The 17,159-nt window shown below is 35.3% G+C and overlaps 1 protein-coding gene across 13 annotated transcripts in view; it reads left to right on the forward strand.

The window, feature by feature from the left end:
* The window catches only part of LOC106178150 (F-actin-monooxygenase MICAL3), a 33,889-nt gene that overhangs the window by 5,777 nt on the left and 10,953 nt on the right, over positions 1-17,159 (forward strand). For 3 of the 13 annotated variants that reach the window (XR_015331830.1, XM_087000112.1, XM_087000115.1), the window contains exons 2-23: positions 461-886; positions 3,406-3,613; positions 3,903-4,016; positions 4,266-4,367; positions 4,880-5,136; positions 5,378-5,635; positions 5,925-6,130; positions 6,437-6,555; positions 7,042-7,192; positions 7,635-7,683; positions 7,924-8,071; positions 8,204-8,340; positions 8,602-8,697; positions 8,967-9,176; positions 9,436-9,628; positions 9,799-9,866; positions 10,122-10,164; positions 10,376-10,544; positions 10,972-11,037; positions 14,439-14,675; positions 15,033-15,104; positions 15,883-17,136. Coding sequence is in view for 12 of the 13 variants with exons in the window: in XM_087000112.1 (XP_086856238.1) it covers positions 605-886; positions 3,406-3,613; positions 3,903-4,016; positions 4,266-4,367; positions 4,880-5,136; positions 5,378-5,635; positions 5,925-6,130; positions 6,437-6,555; positions 7,042-7,192; positions 7,635-7,683; positions 7,924-8,071; positions 8,204-8,340; positions 8,602-8,697; positions 8,967-9,176; positions 9,436-9,628; positions 9,799-9,866; positions 10,122-10,164; positions 10,376-10,544; positions 10,972-11,037; positions 14,439-14,675; positions 15,033-15,104; positions 15,883-17,136 (4,439 nt within the window). In the remaining variant the exon portion in view is untranslated. The remainder of the gene's footprint in view (positions 1-460; positions 887-3,405; positions 3,614-3,902; positions 4,017-4,265; positions 4,368-4,879; positions 5,137-5,377; positions 5,636-5,924; positions 6,131-6,436; positions 6,556-7,041; positions 7,193-7,634; positions 7,684-7,923; positions 8,072-8,203; positions 8,341-8,601; positions 8,698-8,966; positions 9,177-9,435; positions 9,629-9,798; positions 9,867-10,121; positions 10,165-10,375; positions 10,545-10,971; positions 11,038-14,438; positions 14,676-15,032; positions 15,105-15,882; positions 17,137-17,159) is intronic. The other 10 variants (XM_087000105.1, XM_087000107.1, XM_087000106.1 and 7 more) reach the window with 8 other exon arrangements.

The following is a 17,159-nucleotide window of genomic DNA, read 5'->3' on the forward strand; positions in this document are numbered from 1 at the left end:
TTTTTTTGACAATAATTAGATTAACTAGTGTTTGGATTTAAGTGTATTTTACTTCATGTTATAATCAGAATTGAATAGTCAGTTTCAACATCACCTGGGAAATAAAACTAAGGGAAAGCATAAAGGAAACAGTTTGTCAAAATTATTGTTTTATCATTATATTGTCATTCTTTTGTTCATACAGTCTTTCCCATCTCACAAGGGTTTCATTTTCTACTTCACAGTTTCTTATATATATACACACAGGTTTATATGGTGAAGAATGCTTGTTATGAAAACTGTAAGCTAGCTATGGTTAGGTTTCCTTTTTCTTTTATGTAACTTTCTTAATTTAGGTATAAACATTTTTTATTTTTGACTGTTTTGAATATTTAGTACTTTCATGTTTTAAATAGTGCTCAGTAATGTTGGGAATATCTTCTGAAAGTATCTTGTTAAATTTTTTGCTCTGTAATTTCAGATGATGTTACCACATTCATAGTAGCAGTGATGAAACAGTTTCATCACTATGAGGGACACAGATTGGAATTTCCATTGTGCAGATAAGGAACAATTGCGTTAGCTGTGGCAAATTGTGTTAGTTGTGACATTGCGTTAACCAGCCATGAATCACCACAGCTACCATCCCCACAACCAGGATGAAACAGCTGACCAAGTGTCAAAACTGTTTGACCAGTTTGTCAACGCAAACACCTGTAATGCCATTATGAACACATTTCAACAGCTGTGTGAGCTGTGTGATCTCAAGCCATCAGAACACAAGGATTTCTACACGAGGTTGAAGGCCAAGGTGAAGTCATGGAAAGCACAGTCACTCTGGGCCAAACTGGACAAGAGAGCCAGCCATAAAGATTACAAGAATGGTCAAGCATGTGCTAACACTAGGGTAAGTTTATAAAGGAGCTCAAATTTTAATCATATAAGTGAACATATGTTGGATGCTTCACATGTGTTTGTTTACATATATGTATTTAAAGAGGTGCAAGATATGTGTGTGTGTGTGCGCGTGCGTGCGTGTGTGTGTGAATTTATAAAGGCCCCTGATTACATTAACTCTTTTCTCCTTAATCTCAAAATCGTACCAGTTTCTAAGAAACTCTTTTCCTGTGTGATATGGCACTTAGAAGTTCTAACTGATACCCTGTCCAATTAATGAAGAGCACTGGCAAGAGTGGCCATTTGAAACCAGGAAATTTGACAATGCAGCTTTCCTAGGAGAACATGATAATGTATTTTAGCTGTTTGTCTCTATTTAAGTTGACAGTCCCTATACTGTGTATTCTAGAAGTGCTCTTAAACAGTATACTGTAGTGACAATAATTGAGATACATTTTTATTCTTAACATGTGTACATAAGTACATAAAAGTTTTTCCACTGCTTCAGCACAGTCTTTAACACTAAAAGGAAGGAATTCAGATAAAATTTAAAACTAAAAAATGTGGATGCATTTGTATTGCAAAGATCCATGGCATTAAGTTTGTTATATTAAGGGCTACAAAATGCAAAGTTTATGAGTATAGTTACAGGTTTGTTGCACCTGAGGTCTGTGAGAATTGTGATTTAGAATGAGCTAACATCTAGCCAGCAGGTAATACACGTCACTCATCTTGTAGGTGATTACACAGTTGACTGTTAAAAATGATTGCATCTGTCAGGCACACTTTGTCATTCTTCTTAATTAAATGTAGTTGAACCAGAGTCCTGTGGACTTAATTCCCTCTACATAGACTGTGCTTAGATTGATCATTATTAGTTGAGTCAGGTCAATCCCCTTTTTTTAGTTTTAGGCTAAGGAAATGACTCATTTTCACCCTAAAAATGTTATCAATTTCTCCCATGGTTTTGAGATGCCGTCTTGGCCGCTTATACTGCACTACATGCAGTTGAACTTGATATTCATTCCCTCACTCCTCAGGACAAATGATTTTTGTAAAGTCTCTCTTTTTCTCAGCCAGTTAAAATTATGTAAAACTTTTCTAGTCATTATGATAATTTAGAGATTGTACTGTAAATCAAAGCTTGATGATGATGGTAAAAAAGCTTTATACATGAATGCGAATCATAATTAGTTTTTGAGTTTGTTGCAATAAGCGCACACTCAATCATAATCATTTAGTTTTCTAGGAGAGATCCATATTGATAATGACCTACGGTATACAATATTAGACATAGGTTGGAACCATGTACACATTTTATCCTCAGTGTTGTGCTAATGAATACATGCAGTGTTTGTGAGGTATGATTCACCTGCCTGTGAGCTAGGAACTGTTTTCAGTACACTCAGCTGCACACACAGCAGACAGACAGACAAGGGGCTAGACTTTCTTTGGTGGCGAAAATATCAACTGCTTGCCAACTGAGCTCTATATGTCATCTTTGTGATGTACACAGTGACATTTTTAACTGTTATCAAAAAGTTAGTATGCAGACAGATTGAAGTTGAAAAACACCCTTGTTTAAATACACAACAGGAATGTTTAAATGTCATTGCTGCTTGGGTGCTTGGAATGAAAAATGATAAAACAAAACATCTTTGGAAATTAACTAAGAATGAATGAAAAAAAATGGCGTTTTTGTAACTCCCAGAAACTTATAAGCAAGGGTTATGTATGAGTCTGATGAAAAAGAATTGTTGCTAGATCACAAGTTATAAACATTTTTTTCTGTACATTCTTTTTGAATCAACAAACAACTCCTGACACATATTCAATACAAGAGAATTTGTAGAATGCCATCTATGTGAATGAGAAAGCACAAACTTGCTGTTCCTATGGCATGGAGTTATTCTTGCACTTATTCACCAGAGCATTAAGCAATTTAATCACTCTAGATCCAGATCTTTTTGAACATTTACTGCTTACAAGTAACAGGAAGATGTGTTACCTTAAAAATCAATAATCCCCCTGACGGTTGCAACGGAAGGGAAATGAGGATGTATTTCCAATGCTATGAACTAAGACATCTTCATCATGTACTTAGTGAGTGAATGCAGGGAAAGTGGATTGCAATGTCAATATTATGATGGAATAGGTTGTTCAATGCAGTACTAGTATGGGTATTTTTTGTTACAGATCTTTGTGAAAATATTTATGGTTTGAGAGAACAAACTAGAGTCTTAAAAAATAAGGGGAATGAGTGGATATCTTTCAGTATGATTCTTTCATCAATAAATTGTGTGGACAATGCACTAGAATATATTTTATTTGATACGCTCCGTCCTTTTGCAATAATATTATAATAAGTAAATTAGTTGTGTTAAAATGCTTTGCATGCCATATTGCTCTCCCTGCAATGTCTGTTAAAGAAGCGAACATGATACAGTCATTCAGAAAATTTTCACAGCATTTCTTGTTCCTCTCCAATACACAGAAGTTGCTGTTCAGTCGAGTTATGTATTTTTCCAGGTTTTGATCATTGGCGGCGGGCCCTGTGGCCTGCGCGTTGGAATTGAAGCAGCCTTGCTAGGAGCGACAACTGTGATAGTAGAGAAGAGAGACAGGTTCTCTAGGAACAATGTGCTCCATCTTTGGCCATTTGTTATCCATGATCTCAGAGCCCTGGGAGCCAAGAAATTCTTTGGAAAATTCTGTGCTGGATCCCTAGATCATATCAGTAAGTATAACTATCTGCAGACCTATCAGATAATGTTAATGAGGTCTGTTGCCCTTAGTTTCAAGGGTCTCTGTCACTAGAAACTGATCCTTTTTATCTGCATGCCTATGCTGATTCTGTTATCCAACACATAGCAGGGATTCTGGAAATGGCGGAAGCATGCTAATAATAGAGCGATTTTCTGAATCTCAAGATAGCGTTTGCTTGAGGAACAAGTGTTTTTGATTTTTTTAGATATGGGTGATCTTTCCTCAACCACATGTTTTAATGTTACTGTTTCTGTTTTTAGGTATCAGGCAGCTACAGTGTATATTAATGAAAGTTGCTCTCATCTTTGGTGTTCAAATACATGTCAATGTTGGCTTTGAACGCTTGGTTGAGCCACCAGAAGATCAAACAGAAAGTAAGGATTTATTTTAAGATAAAACAGACTACAATCGATATAGTAAAATGTAAAGATTATGAAAAAGGAATACATTCCCAAGAATAGCCATAGCAGACTAGAAATGCATTGTAAAGATTATTTTAGAAAAATTGCATTTCCAAGAGTAACATTTCTTAAAAGATGTGTAACAGGTATTCTTACAAATATTCATCAATCAAAATTCAGTCTTAAACTGTTCAAATTCACAACATATTTGATTTATTTCAGAAACTGGCTGGCGTGCTGAGGTCACTCCCAAAGATGACCCCGTGTCTGTGTTTGAATTTGATGTCCTTATTGGAGCAGATGGGAAGAGGAACACAGTGCAAGGTAGGTCTGAACTTTTGATTTGGTTATCATTTGGACAAAAGCTGTTCATTGCAAGAAACACATTGTGTAAGATGTAAACATAATAGAAAAATGGGCCATTTGGGTGTGAAATGAAAAAGGTTATTGCACTTTTATACAGACACATAGCATATGTTCTGATCACTGTCTTACACATTCTTCACCCTATTACTGACAGCTGTATTTTTGCCATGCTTAAGATTTTGTGAGGTTTTATTGTGTAAATTTGCAGTTCAAGTTGAATGATTCAGCAGTATTTTTCACAAAATCAGTGGCACTTTTCATGGGATTTTTGCATATATTTCTGCCATGCTTGATCCAGTTGTATCAGACCTCATCTTTGTATTATTAATTAAGTTGAATAGATTGTTCAGAAGAAAGGTAAAATAAAGGCACTTATTTGTTTAATTTTCATTTTTATTGCTTCTTCGTATTTGAATAGTAAATGTATTCACCTGGTTAAAATACAAATTGTTCTTTTAATTGCATGTCAGGTTTTAAAAGAAAAGAATTCCGTGGCAAGCTGGCCATTGCTATCACAGCCAACTTCATCAATAGGCACACCCAGCAAGAGGCCAGTGTGGAGGAGATCAGTGGCGTGGCCTTCATATTCAACCAGAAATTCTTTCTTGATCTCAAGTCAAACACTGGCATAGACCTGGAGAATATAGTGTATTACAAAGATGACACACATTACTTTGTTATGACAGCAAAAAAGCAGAGTCTGTTAGACAAGGGGGTGCTGAGACAGGTATGGGATTTTCAGTTTTAATGTATGTGATTTTGTAAATGTTTCTATTATTATTTTAACAAAACATTAATACCGTAATATTTGTCTGTTGTATGTGCTAGCATTTATTTTGTTATACTTTAAACATTAAAATTTTATCCTTGTTGATTTTTTGCAAGAAATTGAAATATTACTTGTGAATTCAATTTCTAGTAGAAAAGTTTATGGTTTATTGTAAGTATATTATCAAATACAATTCCAGGATCACAACGATACCATACAGCTGTTGTCTAGAGAGAATATAGATCAGAGCAAACTATTGGCCTATGCCACAGAGGCTGCCAATGTATCCACCAATTACAAGCTCCCTAACTTGGAGTTTGCACATAACCATTATGGACAACCAGATGTGGCCATCTTTGATTTTACATCGATGTTTGCTGCTGAGCATTCCTCCAAAGTAATAGAAAGGCAAGGTCACAAGTTACTTATTGGAATAGTGGGAGACAGCTTGCTAGAGGTAAACAGAAGGCAATTCCTATTTGAAACAATATGAGCACCAGCTTTTATAACTACTATGTGACATTTTGGCTTTTCAGATCATAGCTTTCAATAAATGGCAGTAACATCTTTAGATAAATTTTAAATCCTAAAATGGATTTTGTTGATGAATTAAATTTGCAATTGTATTTTGATTAAATTGCTTAAATAACTTAAAAAGTTATCGTTAAAATTACCTATCCTTATGCCTTAAATCTTATTTCTTAAACAGTTCTCTAAATTATAGTTTTGCCAACTTTGCTTTTCAGCCATTCTGGCCTATAGGCTCTGGCTGTGCCCGTGGCTTCTTGGGATGTCTGGATGCTGCATGGATGATAAGAAGCTGGGCTTCTGGCAGAAAGACTCCACTGGAAGTCCTGGCTGAGAGGGAAACTATTTATCAGCTGTTGTCACAGACAACGCCAGAAAATCTGAATAAAAACTTCAATGCATACAGCATCGATCCTACCACAAGGTATGGCTTGAGAAAATGTTTCGACTTTAAAGAAATTTAATTAAAATTCTTCTGTCTATGAGTTCCTACAAAGAAGTTTTTCATGGCTTCTAAATTAGATTTGTAAATGAATTGTTATGGTCAGTATCAGAAAATACATCTGTGTGAATGTAGTTTTCTTCTAAGAGTATAATATGAAACATGGCATATCATATACAGAACAAATAGTCCATGCCAGTATTATTTTATATGCTATAAAAGAATTTAATTCAAAGTTACTTTTGAATTTGTAATTGTTGAAGTAGAACCTGTAACTTTATCTGCTAGATACCCCAAATTGAACATCACCCAGAAGCCATACCAAGTACGTAACCTGTATGATTGCTTGGACTCCACCTATAAAGATGAAGTGGTAGAGGTCCCACACAAGAGAACCAAAACGTATGGTAAGTGAAGAGTGCAAATGAAAAGTAAGGTTAAAAATGTCTCTGGTAGATGAGGAACTACATATTGTGCACATTGAGGACTGAAAATGATTTTGTAAAAAAAATATATATACTATCTGTGAATTAAGATAAAAAGGACACTTAATTTGTAAAGACTGTAACTGTTTCTGATTAATCTTTGTAGCATGCATATCTTACAGCCAAATAATAATGATTGTTTTAGATTTTGTGACAAGCCGGGGTTTGTTAAAATGCTTTTTTGAATTTTTTTTTGAAGAACAATTACAGATTTATCTTGTGGGTGGCATACTGTCAAAAGTATATGATGATTGTTAAAAAGTAAGTTGTTTCTAAAGAGCCAGAATATGTTTTCTACATGCACAATGTTTTGACCCTTCATCAGAGTGCCTTGATCACATGCCTGATTTCGACGAAAGCTCCAAGTCAATGATTAAACTTATTTCATGGATGCCATGACTGTTTCAGATTTTGTGATAGATAGTGAGCGTTTGTTGAAGTGGTGCCAGAAGAAGCTGGAGCACTATAAAGAGTTGGTCCAGGTCACTGATCTGACCACCTCATGGAAGAATGGCATGGCCCTGTGTATACTAATACACCACTACAGGCCACAGTTGATGTAAGTTATGTGCGTGTGTGCATGCGTGTGTGTGAGAGAGAGAGAGCAGGCACAAGTAGCTGTGGATGACATACACCTTGCTGATATTTGGAGCGTCTGGCTTATACTATGTTGGATGATGAGAACCAAAGACCCAGATTTGGTATATCTCACAGTTATTCAAGTCATGTATGTGTGAGACATGTCTGGGTCATTGGTTCTTCGTCCTGGCCATAGTGTAAGTCTTTATAATAGATTTGTGTTAAATAAAGCACGTCATGAGGATTTCAGTTTTGCCATTGACTCCAATATAAATTTTGGCTTTGCTAATGTTGCCAGCACTTGTCCAGTTCTCATTAATTTTTTTGTAAAGTGAATTCATCATCAGACGAGTTTCTGTTAAGTGCGTTTTGTACATTGTATGACACTTTGATGTGATGCAACAAAAATCTTTTCTTTACAGCGATGTTTACTCTTTGAATCCAGAAAATGCTGCTGAAAATAACCAGTTGGTAAGGGTTTTTTGTTATGTTTTTATATCTTAATTTCTAGATTCAAAACTAGATTTCATGATTGTCCAATTTTTAAATGAACATTTAGTAATAATATGGCAGATGTTTAATGTGAAATTATTAACCAAGTTTTTACTCTATAAATTGATCCAACTGTCTTATTTCCAGTTTGATACTGTTATTTTGTTCTTATATAGTTATTGTGTGATGTAAAAGTGGAGTGTTCTGCCTATCTTACAGGCATTTGATATAGCAGAGAAGGAGCTGGGTATCCTCCCTGTTATGACTGGACAGGACATGGCCAGCTGTGACATTCCTGACAAACTCAGCATGGTCTCTTACATATCTCAATTCCATGGGCTCTTCAAGAAAGAAAAGTCTGTCAAATGTAAGTATAAGAGACATGTCCAGTTGTATCAATACTGACCGAGTATGAATTTATCAACTCTGAACAATTTTTGAATATAAGTGAGATGTTCTAGATCAATGTCTGATGTATATTTTATTCTCATCATCTCAGCACCTGGCCCAGAAAAAAGCAAACCCAGTCCGTTCACCACCACTCAAGAGTCCGCTCCTCCACCAAGGATCAAATCTCCCACTCAGAGGATGTCTTTCTTCTCAAGACTTGGACAGAAACTTTCCAGGAAAAAACATGTAAGTGACACTGCTACATAATCAGTACTGTGACAGTAGAAGTACAACTGAAACATGATATTGGAAAATTATTATTTTTAGATTTGAAAGCTGGAAATGCACTAAACATAACATTTTTAGAGTAGGATTATCCCATTAGGAAAAGAAATCATACAAATTACAAGGAAAGTAAGATATTTTTGTGGAGAGATAGGGAAATGATAACTTCATCCTGCTGTTTGTGTTAACTTGTCTTCTCATAAATATGTATATTTTTAACAGGAAAGGAAAGAAGAAAAGGAAAACAAAGAAACTGGAGAAGAATCTCTAACCTTTGGTCAGAGCAAGAAAAGGTCCAGAGATACTAAAGACACTACAGTAAGTCTACACTTGACACCATGTAGTGAAGAATTGTTAATAATATATTACTGGTTGTCGTTGTAGCTAAACTTAATGTGTTTGCAACCAGTCCATACTTAGTCTAAACTCTTACAACAGTGAGACATTGTAAAAATTGGCATTATTTTAAAAAACAAAAGTCAAAATTTTTGTTGTGACTTGGCACAAGATTGCTGTGCCCAGGAGTTGTTTCACGGATTACACTGTCAGCACTATAAAACAATAATAATAATAATGTATTATTCCAGGATGGAGAAGTTGCACTGAAAAAATTCAACAAGTTTGACAATGTGGATAAACAACTACATGACGCCTCTAAGCACCTTGCAAAAGGAAATCTGGCCAACCTGGATGTGGGCGTGAAGGGCAATAATAAAGTCAGTGCCCTGGCAGACAAGTTATTTAAAAATGTCCAAGCAGCCAATGAGATGCCAGGTAGACCAGAATATAAGAAACAGGTATGAACCATTTGAATAAACCATTTTGTTGAAATTCAAATTAAGATAGGGAGATAATTTAAAAGTAGTGTAAATTTTTTGTTAGAGTAACAAGGTTTGAGAAAAAATCAACTTGTTTCAATTAGTATATTGTAATGAAATGCAGCCCCATTTAACTCACATACACCACAGAAATAGTGATTTTGTACAATGTTAATGTAATTATAAGATAATTAATAAAATGGAATAATATAATGCTGGAGGTGTGACTTGTTTGCAGGTTTCTGGGCTTCCAATCAACCATAACAATACAACCAGCGATTTCTGCTACTTCTGCCAGAAGCGGGTGTACCTGATGGAGCGGCAAAGTGCAGAGGGCATCTTCTTCCACAGGGGCTGTCTCAAGTGTGCCTACTGTGGCTTTAGTCTTCGAATAGGAAACTATGCTTTTGAGAAAACCCCTAAAGGAGAATGTAAGTGTGCACATGTGCATGTATATTAAAGTTAAAGTTATAAAAAACTATATTTTAAATATTAAAAATTAAAGTGTATGTCAGTACAATTTGTTACAGTATGGAAGGTATTGCTTTGTTGAATGCATTTTGGCTGTCTGACTTCATGATGTATTTTCTTTTGCTTTCAGCCAAGTTTTACTGTTACCAGCATTTAGGAATGAAGAAGAGAGAGAGAAGGAAGAGAAGTTTTACAGAGGTAATCATTTTGTCCAATATTGACATACTTTTTGCAGTTGGTACTGTTATGTGATAAGCATGAAATGTGTAATTGTTTGAACATCACAGATTTATACTCTGTGTATGAATGCCAAATGTTTTCAGTCTCGTGCTTTAGGTGTCTACTCTAATTGAACATAAAACATCAGTTTAAAACTATGTTTAATAATGGGCTATATAGACATTGACAATAATATTATGATTAGTTTAAATGTGATTTTATTTTCTTGTGAAGGAGGAAGAGCTGCCAAAGATGGAAAAGAAAATGTCAATAAAAGGTAAGCGTTGTCTGTTATTCAAAACTGATTCTTTTTAGAAGAAGGAGATATACATATATATATTAGTGTTTAGCTAAGGAGATCCAAATATGTTGTATGCACATTATTTAGAGAGGATAAACTAAGTATAAACTAAATTGTAACTCAACATGATATACTTACATACTATGTACTTAAAGATACTAATGTATACGTGCTATGTATATTTTAGGTTTAGACCCTGATGCAGTGAAGAACACCGAGACACCAGAGAGGATAGAGTTTGAGTACAGCATTGATAACCTGGAGGAAGATGAAGAAAGGCAGACGGAACACAACCTCAGAGCATCACTTAGTGCAGAGTGTCTGTTAGAAGAGGGGGATGAGTCAGAGAGTGAAGAGTAAGTTTCTGTGACATAATATGATGGACTTGATTTAAAATGGAATAGTCTGTACACTTATTTCTGATCAAAGTTCAAAGTTGATGCAGTGTATGGGTGTATAAATAGCCAACATTTTCAGTGTCTTTGTTTCCAGTATGAAAGAAGCTTACAAGTTAGTTCCAGTCATAGCAGCCTACAGTTCCACTCAGGGTTCAACTAATGTGAAGAGCACATTGACTGGATGACATCTGTTTTGCAGAATATTTCATGATATTTAAACTTTCAGCTGGTTTCATAAATTTTAAGTTACAGTAATGAGTCACTTTGAAAATATTCAAGTAAAAGTAAACCAACTCTTCCCTTAAAAGCACAATCTTGACCAAGATTTCTTTTGCAGTTCTTTCGTTCTGGATAAAATGATGAAGTTAATATTTCCTGTTTTCAGTGATGAACTTTCCAGTGAGCATGAAAGTGACTACATGTCACAGGATGAAATCAACGCCTTTTTGGGGTGGGTAATAAGCTTAGGTGGCGCCACTTGCTGTTGTCAAGGAAGCAGTGTTGCTTTCCTGTCCATGTGTGCTACAATGCATCCTCCTTTGGTTTTGGTTCTGTAGCAGCCAGCATGGACTTAAATCCATTGATTATTTTGATCATTTGTAATCAGCATGGTTTATAATCGATTCTGATAATGTGTTTGATTGTATCTAGATTTTCCTCCCTTGCATGCTTTTATTCCGTGATCAGTTGTCACTTTTCATTTTTACTGTTGATCACTGTAAAAATGTTTTAGTGTTTTTTTTTCCCAGATGATCACACTGTCACTGTCACTGTGGCAATTTCTCATTGACTCTGATTAGCACCCTTGCCCTGCCTTTTGCACCCATTTATCATTGCTTTTCCTCTAAATTTTTATCTACCATTTAAGTAATGTGATCTGTTGAAAAATGTATAATTCCAAAAGCTTACTTTTGCCCATCTTTCAGCAAAAAACAGCTGAAATGTTGTGATCCAGCTGCTTGCTTAATACTGAAGCAATATTTTACTCCTGTGTTGTTTTTTATGTACAGACACAGATGTGTCTGTACATATTGCCATCACCTGCGTCTGTCGTCGCCGTCGCCGTCGCCGATCATGTCGCCGTCGCCGTGCACTTTCAGCGTTAACACCATAAGTGGAAGACAGTTTTACTTTTTGCTTTTATATTAACAGAGCTGACTAATATTCATAAAACGCAGGTCAAGTTCGAAAATCAGCATGATCGGGCCATTATTGAAGAATTTATGCTGTTTTTTCACTTTTTAGCATATATGCAACACTGTTAACACATTTCAAGGAAAACCGATAGGCCTGTTGTCATGAAACTCACAGGAATAATCAATCTTACTTAAACACAGATCAAGTTCGAAAATCGGCATGATCGGGCCACTATTTTAGTAGTTATGCTGTTTTTTCACTTTTCAGCATATATGCAACACTGTTAACACATTTCAAGGAAAACCGATAGACCTGTTGTCATGAAACTCACAGGAGTAATCAGTCTTACTAAAATGCAGGTCAAGTTCGAAAATCAGCATAATCGGGCCATTATTTTATAAGTTATGCTGTTTTTTCACATTTCCTCATATTCAATTCTTAGGCATGTTAACAGTCTCATTATTTAACTAATAAGATTCGTAAAAGTGTTTGTTTGACATTTCCTGCATCTTTACAACATTGTTAGTTGATTATGTAAAAATGATGGTAAACTTGTCATCATGTATTGTAAAATAGAGTTTCAAAAATGGAAAAAAAAAACTCATATCATTGCAGTTTGTCAGATTCATTCATTCACTATGTTCAGAAACTCAGAATGGAGGAAATTGGACATTAAACACTGTTCTATTGATATTTTTCCCATCTCATCAATTTTCTAAGTTGATCATATAAAAATGGCAGTAAATTGTTAATTTTGTTATATGTTAAAAAATTGTTAAAAATGAAAAAAAAACATTTCAGGACAGTGCTGTCTTGTCTACATTTTGGCATTTTGAAGGTATGACTTTGAAGTTCCTTGGGTCTGAAGACCTTTGCTAGGCACATTTTCTGAATATCCATGATACTAATATTTTATTATTAAAAATTGATGGTTATTATCCTGTTAAACATTATGTAATATTGCATCAAAATTTGAAGAAACCCCTATTTTTGGCACTGCTCCCATGATGACCATTTAAGGAAAACCTGTCATTACTGTTCTCAAACTTACAGGATAGAAACATGGGACATGAATAAAGCTTCAGTGGCCAATGCAGTCTGTTTGGTAAATTTTTCTGGCAGTTAAACTGTTTTTTTTTTTTTTTTTTTTTTTTTTTTTTTTTGTGAAAATTTAATTTTTATCTATTGGCATTTTCAAGGTGTGACTTAAGAACCTCCACGAGCTTGAAGACCCATGCTAATCACATTTTCTGAAAATCCATGATACAGATCTTTAATATTAAAAACTGAGGGTCATTCTGCTGTTAAGCATTATGTAATATTGCATTAAAATAGAAGAAAACACAATTTTGGGTGCTGCTGCCATGATGACCATTATGGGAAAACCATGTTACTTATGATTGTCAAACTTTCAAAAAAGAAACTAAAGACTAAAATGCAGCCTGAGTTGGAAAAGCAGTCTAATTGGCTTCTTTTTCTGGAAGTTATACATTTTAGTAAAATATTCACTTTTATCATGTTGGCATATTTATTGTGGGACTCGAAGCTCCCATGGCCATAAAGCCAAATGGTAATCAAATTTTCTACATGCCCATGCTATTTATAGTCAATAATCAAAAATTGGTGATAATTATTCTGTAATTTATTATGTAATGTTACATCAAAATTGACAAAAATCTTTTTGCACTGCTACTACAAACATTATGAAAAGAGACTGTATTACTTATTATTATTTTCAACTTACAAGTATGATTTGTAGGATTGGCATGCAGTTCAAATAAGAAAGCCAGCTCAAATGGGTTATCATTTATTATTGAATTTAAGCAGTTTTATGTGAAATTTTCATTTTTCTCATTCTGGCATTTTCAAAGTGTGAACTTAAACTTCCATGGGCCTGAAGCCTTACGCTTGTTACACATTTCACTTACATTGGTATTACCTGTTGAGCATAATTAAAATTTGATGTTGAATTTGCAGTTAAGCATAATGTACTTTTGCATCAGAATTGACAGTAGCCTATTTTGTGCATTGTTATTGTCTGCTTTTTGTCTGTACATTTGACAGCTTTGCTGCCTTGTTTATTTATACTTTTTGTGTTGACATACATAATTGTTTGCATATTATAATACTAATTTTAACACAAATCTGCATCTTTCAGGTGAACCATATCTGGTACCAAATTTTATATTAAGGTCATTTTGTTTAACAATTTCAGCTACCAAATGATTGCGATGAAGTTTTCAGTAACTTAATTTTAACAGAGCTTGCCATAGTTTTTCAGGAACATTTTCTTAGACAAAGTGATGGGCAGATGCATTAATTAGCCCATCACATATCTATATATGCTACCTCACATTGATTTGTATGTGATATAATACTCAAAGATTTAGTCGCGTGTGACATTATGATTGGTGTAGTAACAGCATGATCCATATGCATTCCACATATTTTTGGTACGATTGCCACAAATGATTCACATAGTGCATATTCAGTCAACGTATTCACATAACTTAATAGATATGTTTTGAAAAAGAAAAATCATTTTAAGCAGCTGTTACATGAACTTGACTTTGGAAAAACATGCAATAACTGAGTGGTTATTATATTCTGGATTTCTATCTTCAGTTTTAAGAGAAGAATTACACATTTTCCCAAATACTAGAATAGAAAAGTGTAGAAATTTTCTGTAACTGTATACCCACTTTATGTATTCAGTATAGAGGACAGTTACAGGTGGACCCCTGTGACTACAACTATTATACCAGAGCGTATAGAATATGAATACAGTATGGGAGAGACTGATGTAGAAGAAGGAGAGGAGGAGCAGACATCATACAATTTAGGTGCCATGCTAAGTCGCACTGAAAGCATGGATGACATAGATGAAGAAGGGGAGCTGTCTGAGGATGAGGATGAGGAGCTGAAAGAGGTTGTCAGCTCTGAGGATGAGGAGTAAGTGACAGCACCACCCTCTCTGACTCCTCACACACCTCAGCATGATGTAGGAGTAATTGGGTGCATTACCAGAGCCTGCCCAATACTTTGTTAGTGGGGTGCTTTGATGGAAACTGTATTTGTAGGGATACCTTAACCTGTAGACAATATTGATAGCAATGAAAAGCTGTTTTAGTGGATACTTTTAATAGAAAAAAAATACTCTTTAATAATCCATTTTTTGGGGACTTACAGTTCAATTTCTTTTCTTTAACTCTTTCATACCACTTGATTGTTTCTCTTTATAGTTCTTTACTTTTATTAGACTAACAGGTCTTTTCGTATTTAACCCACTGTTTCTTCTTGCATGTGTAGTACCGTCTCTGAGCTGTCTAGTATTCACACTGGTGAGCACCTCTCAGAGGATGAACTCTGGGAATTCTTAGGGTATGTACATGCTGTCACACCCAACACAATGCCACAACAAGCATACACTCACACCTAAAACAATCACGACAAAGCTTGCCCCTGCTGGCCTGCCGTGAATTGTGCTTTTCAATTTTCAGCTCCAAATCTCAGCATGTAATCTTCTGAAGGTTGAAATTGTTGCTTTCTTCTTATGCTGGCTATGCCCTTTCAGTCCAAAACCGGTTCTGCCATATGAACCAGATTTTGTTCAAGGTGATTATAGATTCTTTCAGCACAGTGAAAGACCTTGATTGGGCAATTGCGATTTTAATATCAGATGAGGCATTAAAAAGTACCAACCTCTTTGCTTGTTGGAACATGAATGTTCATAATGAGACATTGAATGCATGGATTTCCAATACTGTTGCTTTGTTGCACTGTAAGAAAGTATCACTAGTTATAGTTTTTGAAAGGTTACTATAGTCATTTATGTTGTAAATAAGACCAAATGAGATTGTAAGCTTCTCATGATCCAAAACTGTTATACAAAATACTCAACTACTATATATAATATATACATTTTTATTGTCCCTAAGCTTACTTATTAGCTTTAAAAGCTTTTTATGCAAATATCTTGCTTGACAGGTTAATTTAAAAAGTAACTCACAGTAAGTATGATATTTTTTTCTCTTTAAACAATTTGTAGGTAGTATATAATCTAAAATTAAGTAAATCTTTATTTTTAATTAACTTTAATGTAATCTTCTCTTTTTCTTTTCCCTTCCTTTAACCCCCCCCCCCCCCTTTCCTTATTAAGTAGCAGTGAGAATGAGGAGTTGGGTCTGACCTACGCTGAGGAGATGGTCTTGTCCATGACTGACTTTATGTTGGAACATGTCGATGTTGATAGCAATGCCTCTGATGGTAGCACCGGGTGTGCAGAGGCCTTAAACACTTGTGGTTCCGATGCTGAGGCGAAACTAGATCCTAATGCAGAATTAGGAATTGATGCTAACTGTGAAACTGCTTTTAATCCAGACTTAACTGGCACATCTGTCAAAGAAATAGTGGTGAATTCTAATGCAGAGTTAGCAGACAGATCTGGTGTAGAGATAGAGATGCACTCTAATACAAACTCACACTTAGTGGTCAAACCTGATTTAGGGACAGAAGTTCTCTCTGATATGGAAATTCTTGATAATTCTGATGTTGCAGTGTATCCCGGGCCTTGTTTAGGGTTGGATCCTTCTTCAAGCTTGGAGTCGTGTGCAAGTTCTGGCACAGAATTGCATATAAGCTCAGATGCTGAGATCGAGGACTGTCCCAGTGCTGAATTGCACTCAGAAATGAAGGAGACTCTTGATGATCATGAGATAGATAAAGATACTGGGAATAATGTGCTCACCCCAATTTCTTTCAGTAATGAATTAGAGTCAGTTGTCAATCAAAATGCATTCATATATCCAATAAAATGCGTAATTCCCAAAAAAGACTCCCAGAATCACATAACTGAGAATATTAGAGAAACAAATGAAGTACCTGAAACTACAGATCGAACTGCTGCAGTGCAGAGTGATGTGGAACTGACAGCAGATATAAAACAAAATGTCTCCCCATATCCAGTTATAGTACCAAATGATAACTCCCAGTGTCAAACTACTGACAATATCCCAGAATTACAGAAATCTGCTTTAGTTAGTCAGGTTTCTGAGAATATTGATGTCATAGATCAGGGAAATCAGAGTATTGATGAGGTTGTTGCAGTGTCATCTGATAAATCAGATTTAGCTGTAGAGCAAAAGAAATTCACATATCCAGTCGAAATAACTATTCCAAAACATGATTCTGAATCACCATCTCCTCCCGAGCTCAATAAAGAGCGAGAAGAGGCCGTGTTCCTCCTTAATGATGTGACGAGTTCGGGTCATGAATGGATAGATTACTTAGCCAGGAAGGTGGAGTCTCTTTTACGTCCCAGTGCCTTCCCCGCCACTGTTCTCATGCACGAGTTTAAAGTTAGACCTCGCAGGGATGATGAAGAAGATCATGAGAGTGACCTCTCTAGTTTTACGTAAGTGAACCTTGTTCTCTCAC

This window comes from Lingula anatina, chromosome 1 (genome assembly GCF_051362555.1).
Source record: "Lingula anatina isolate TDL-2025a chromosome 1, LinAna3.0, whole genome shotgun sequence".
NCBI classification, from domain to species: domain Eukaryota; kingdom Metazoa; phylum Brachiopoda; class Lingulata; order Lingulida; family Lingulidae; genus Lingula; species Lingula anatina.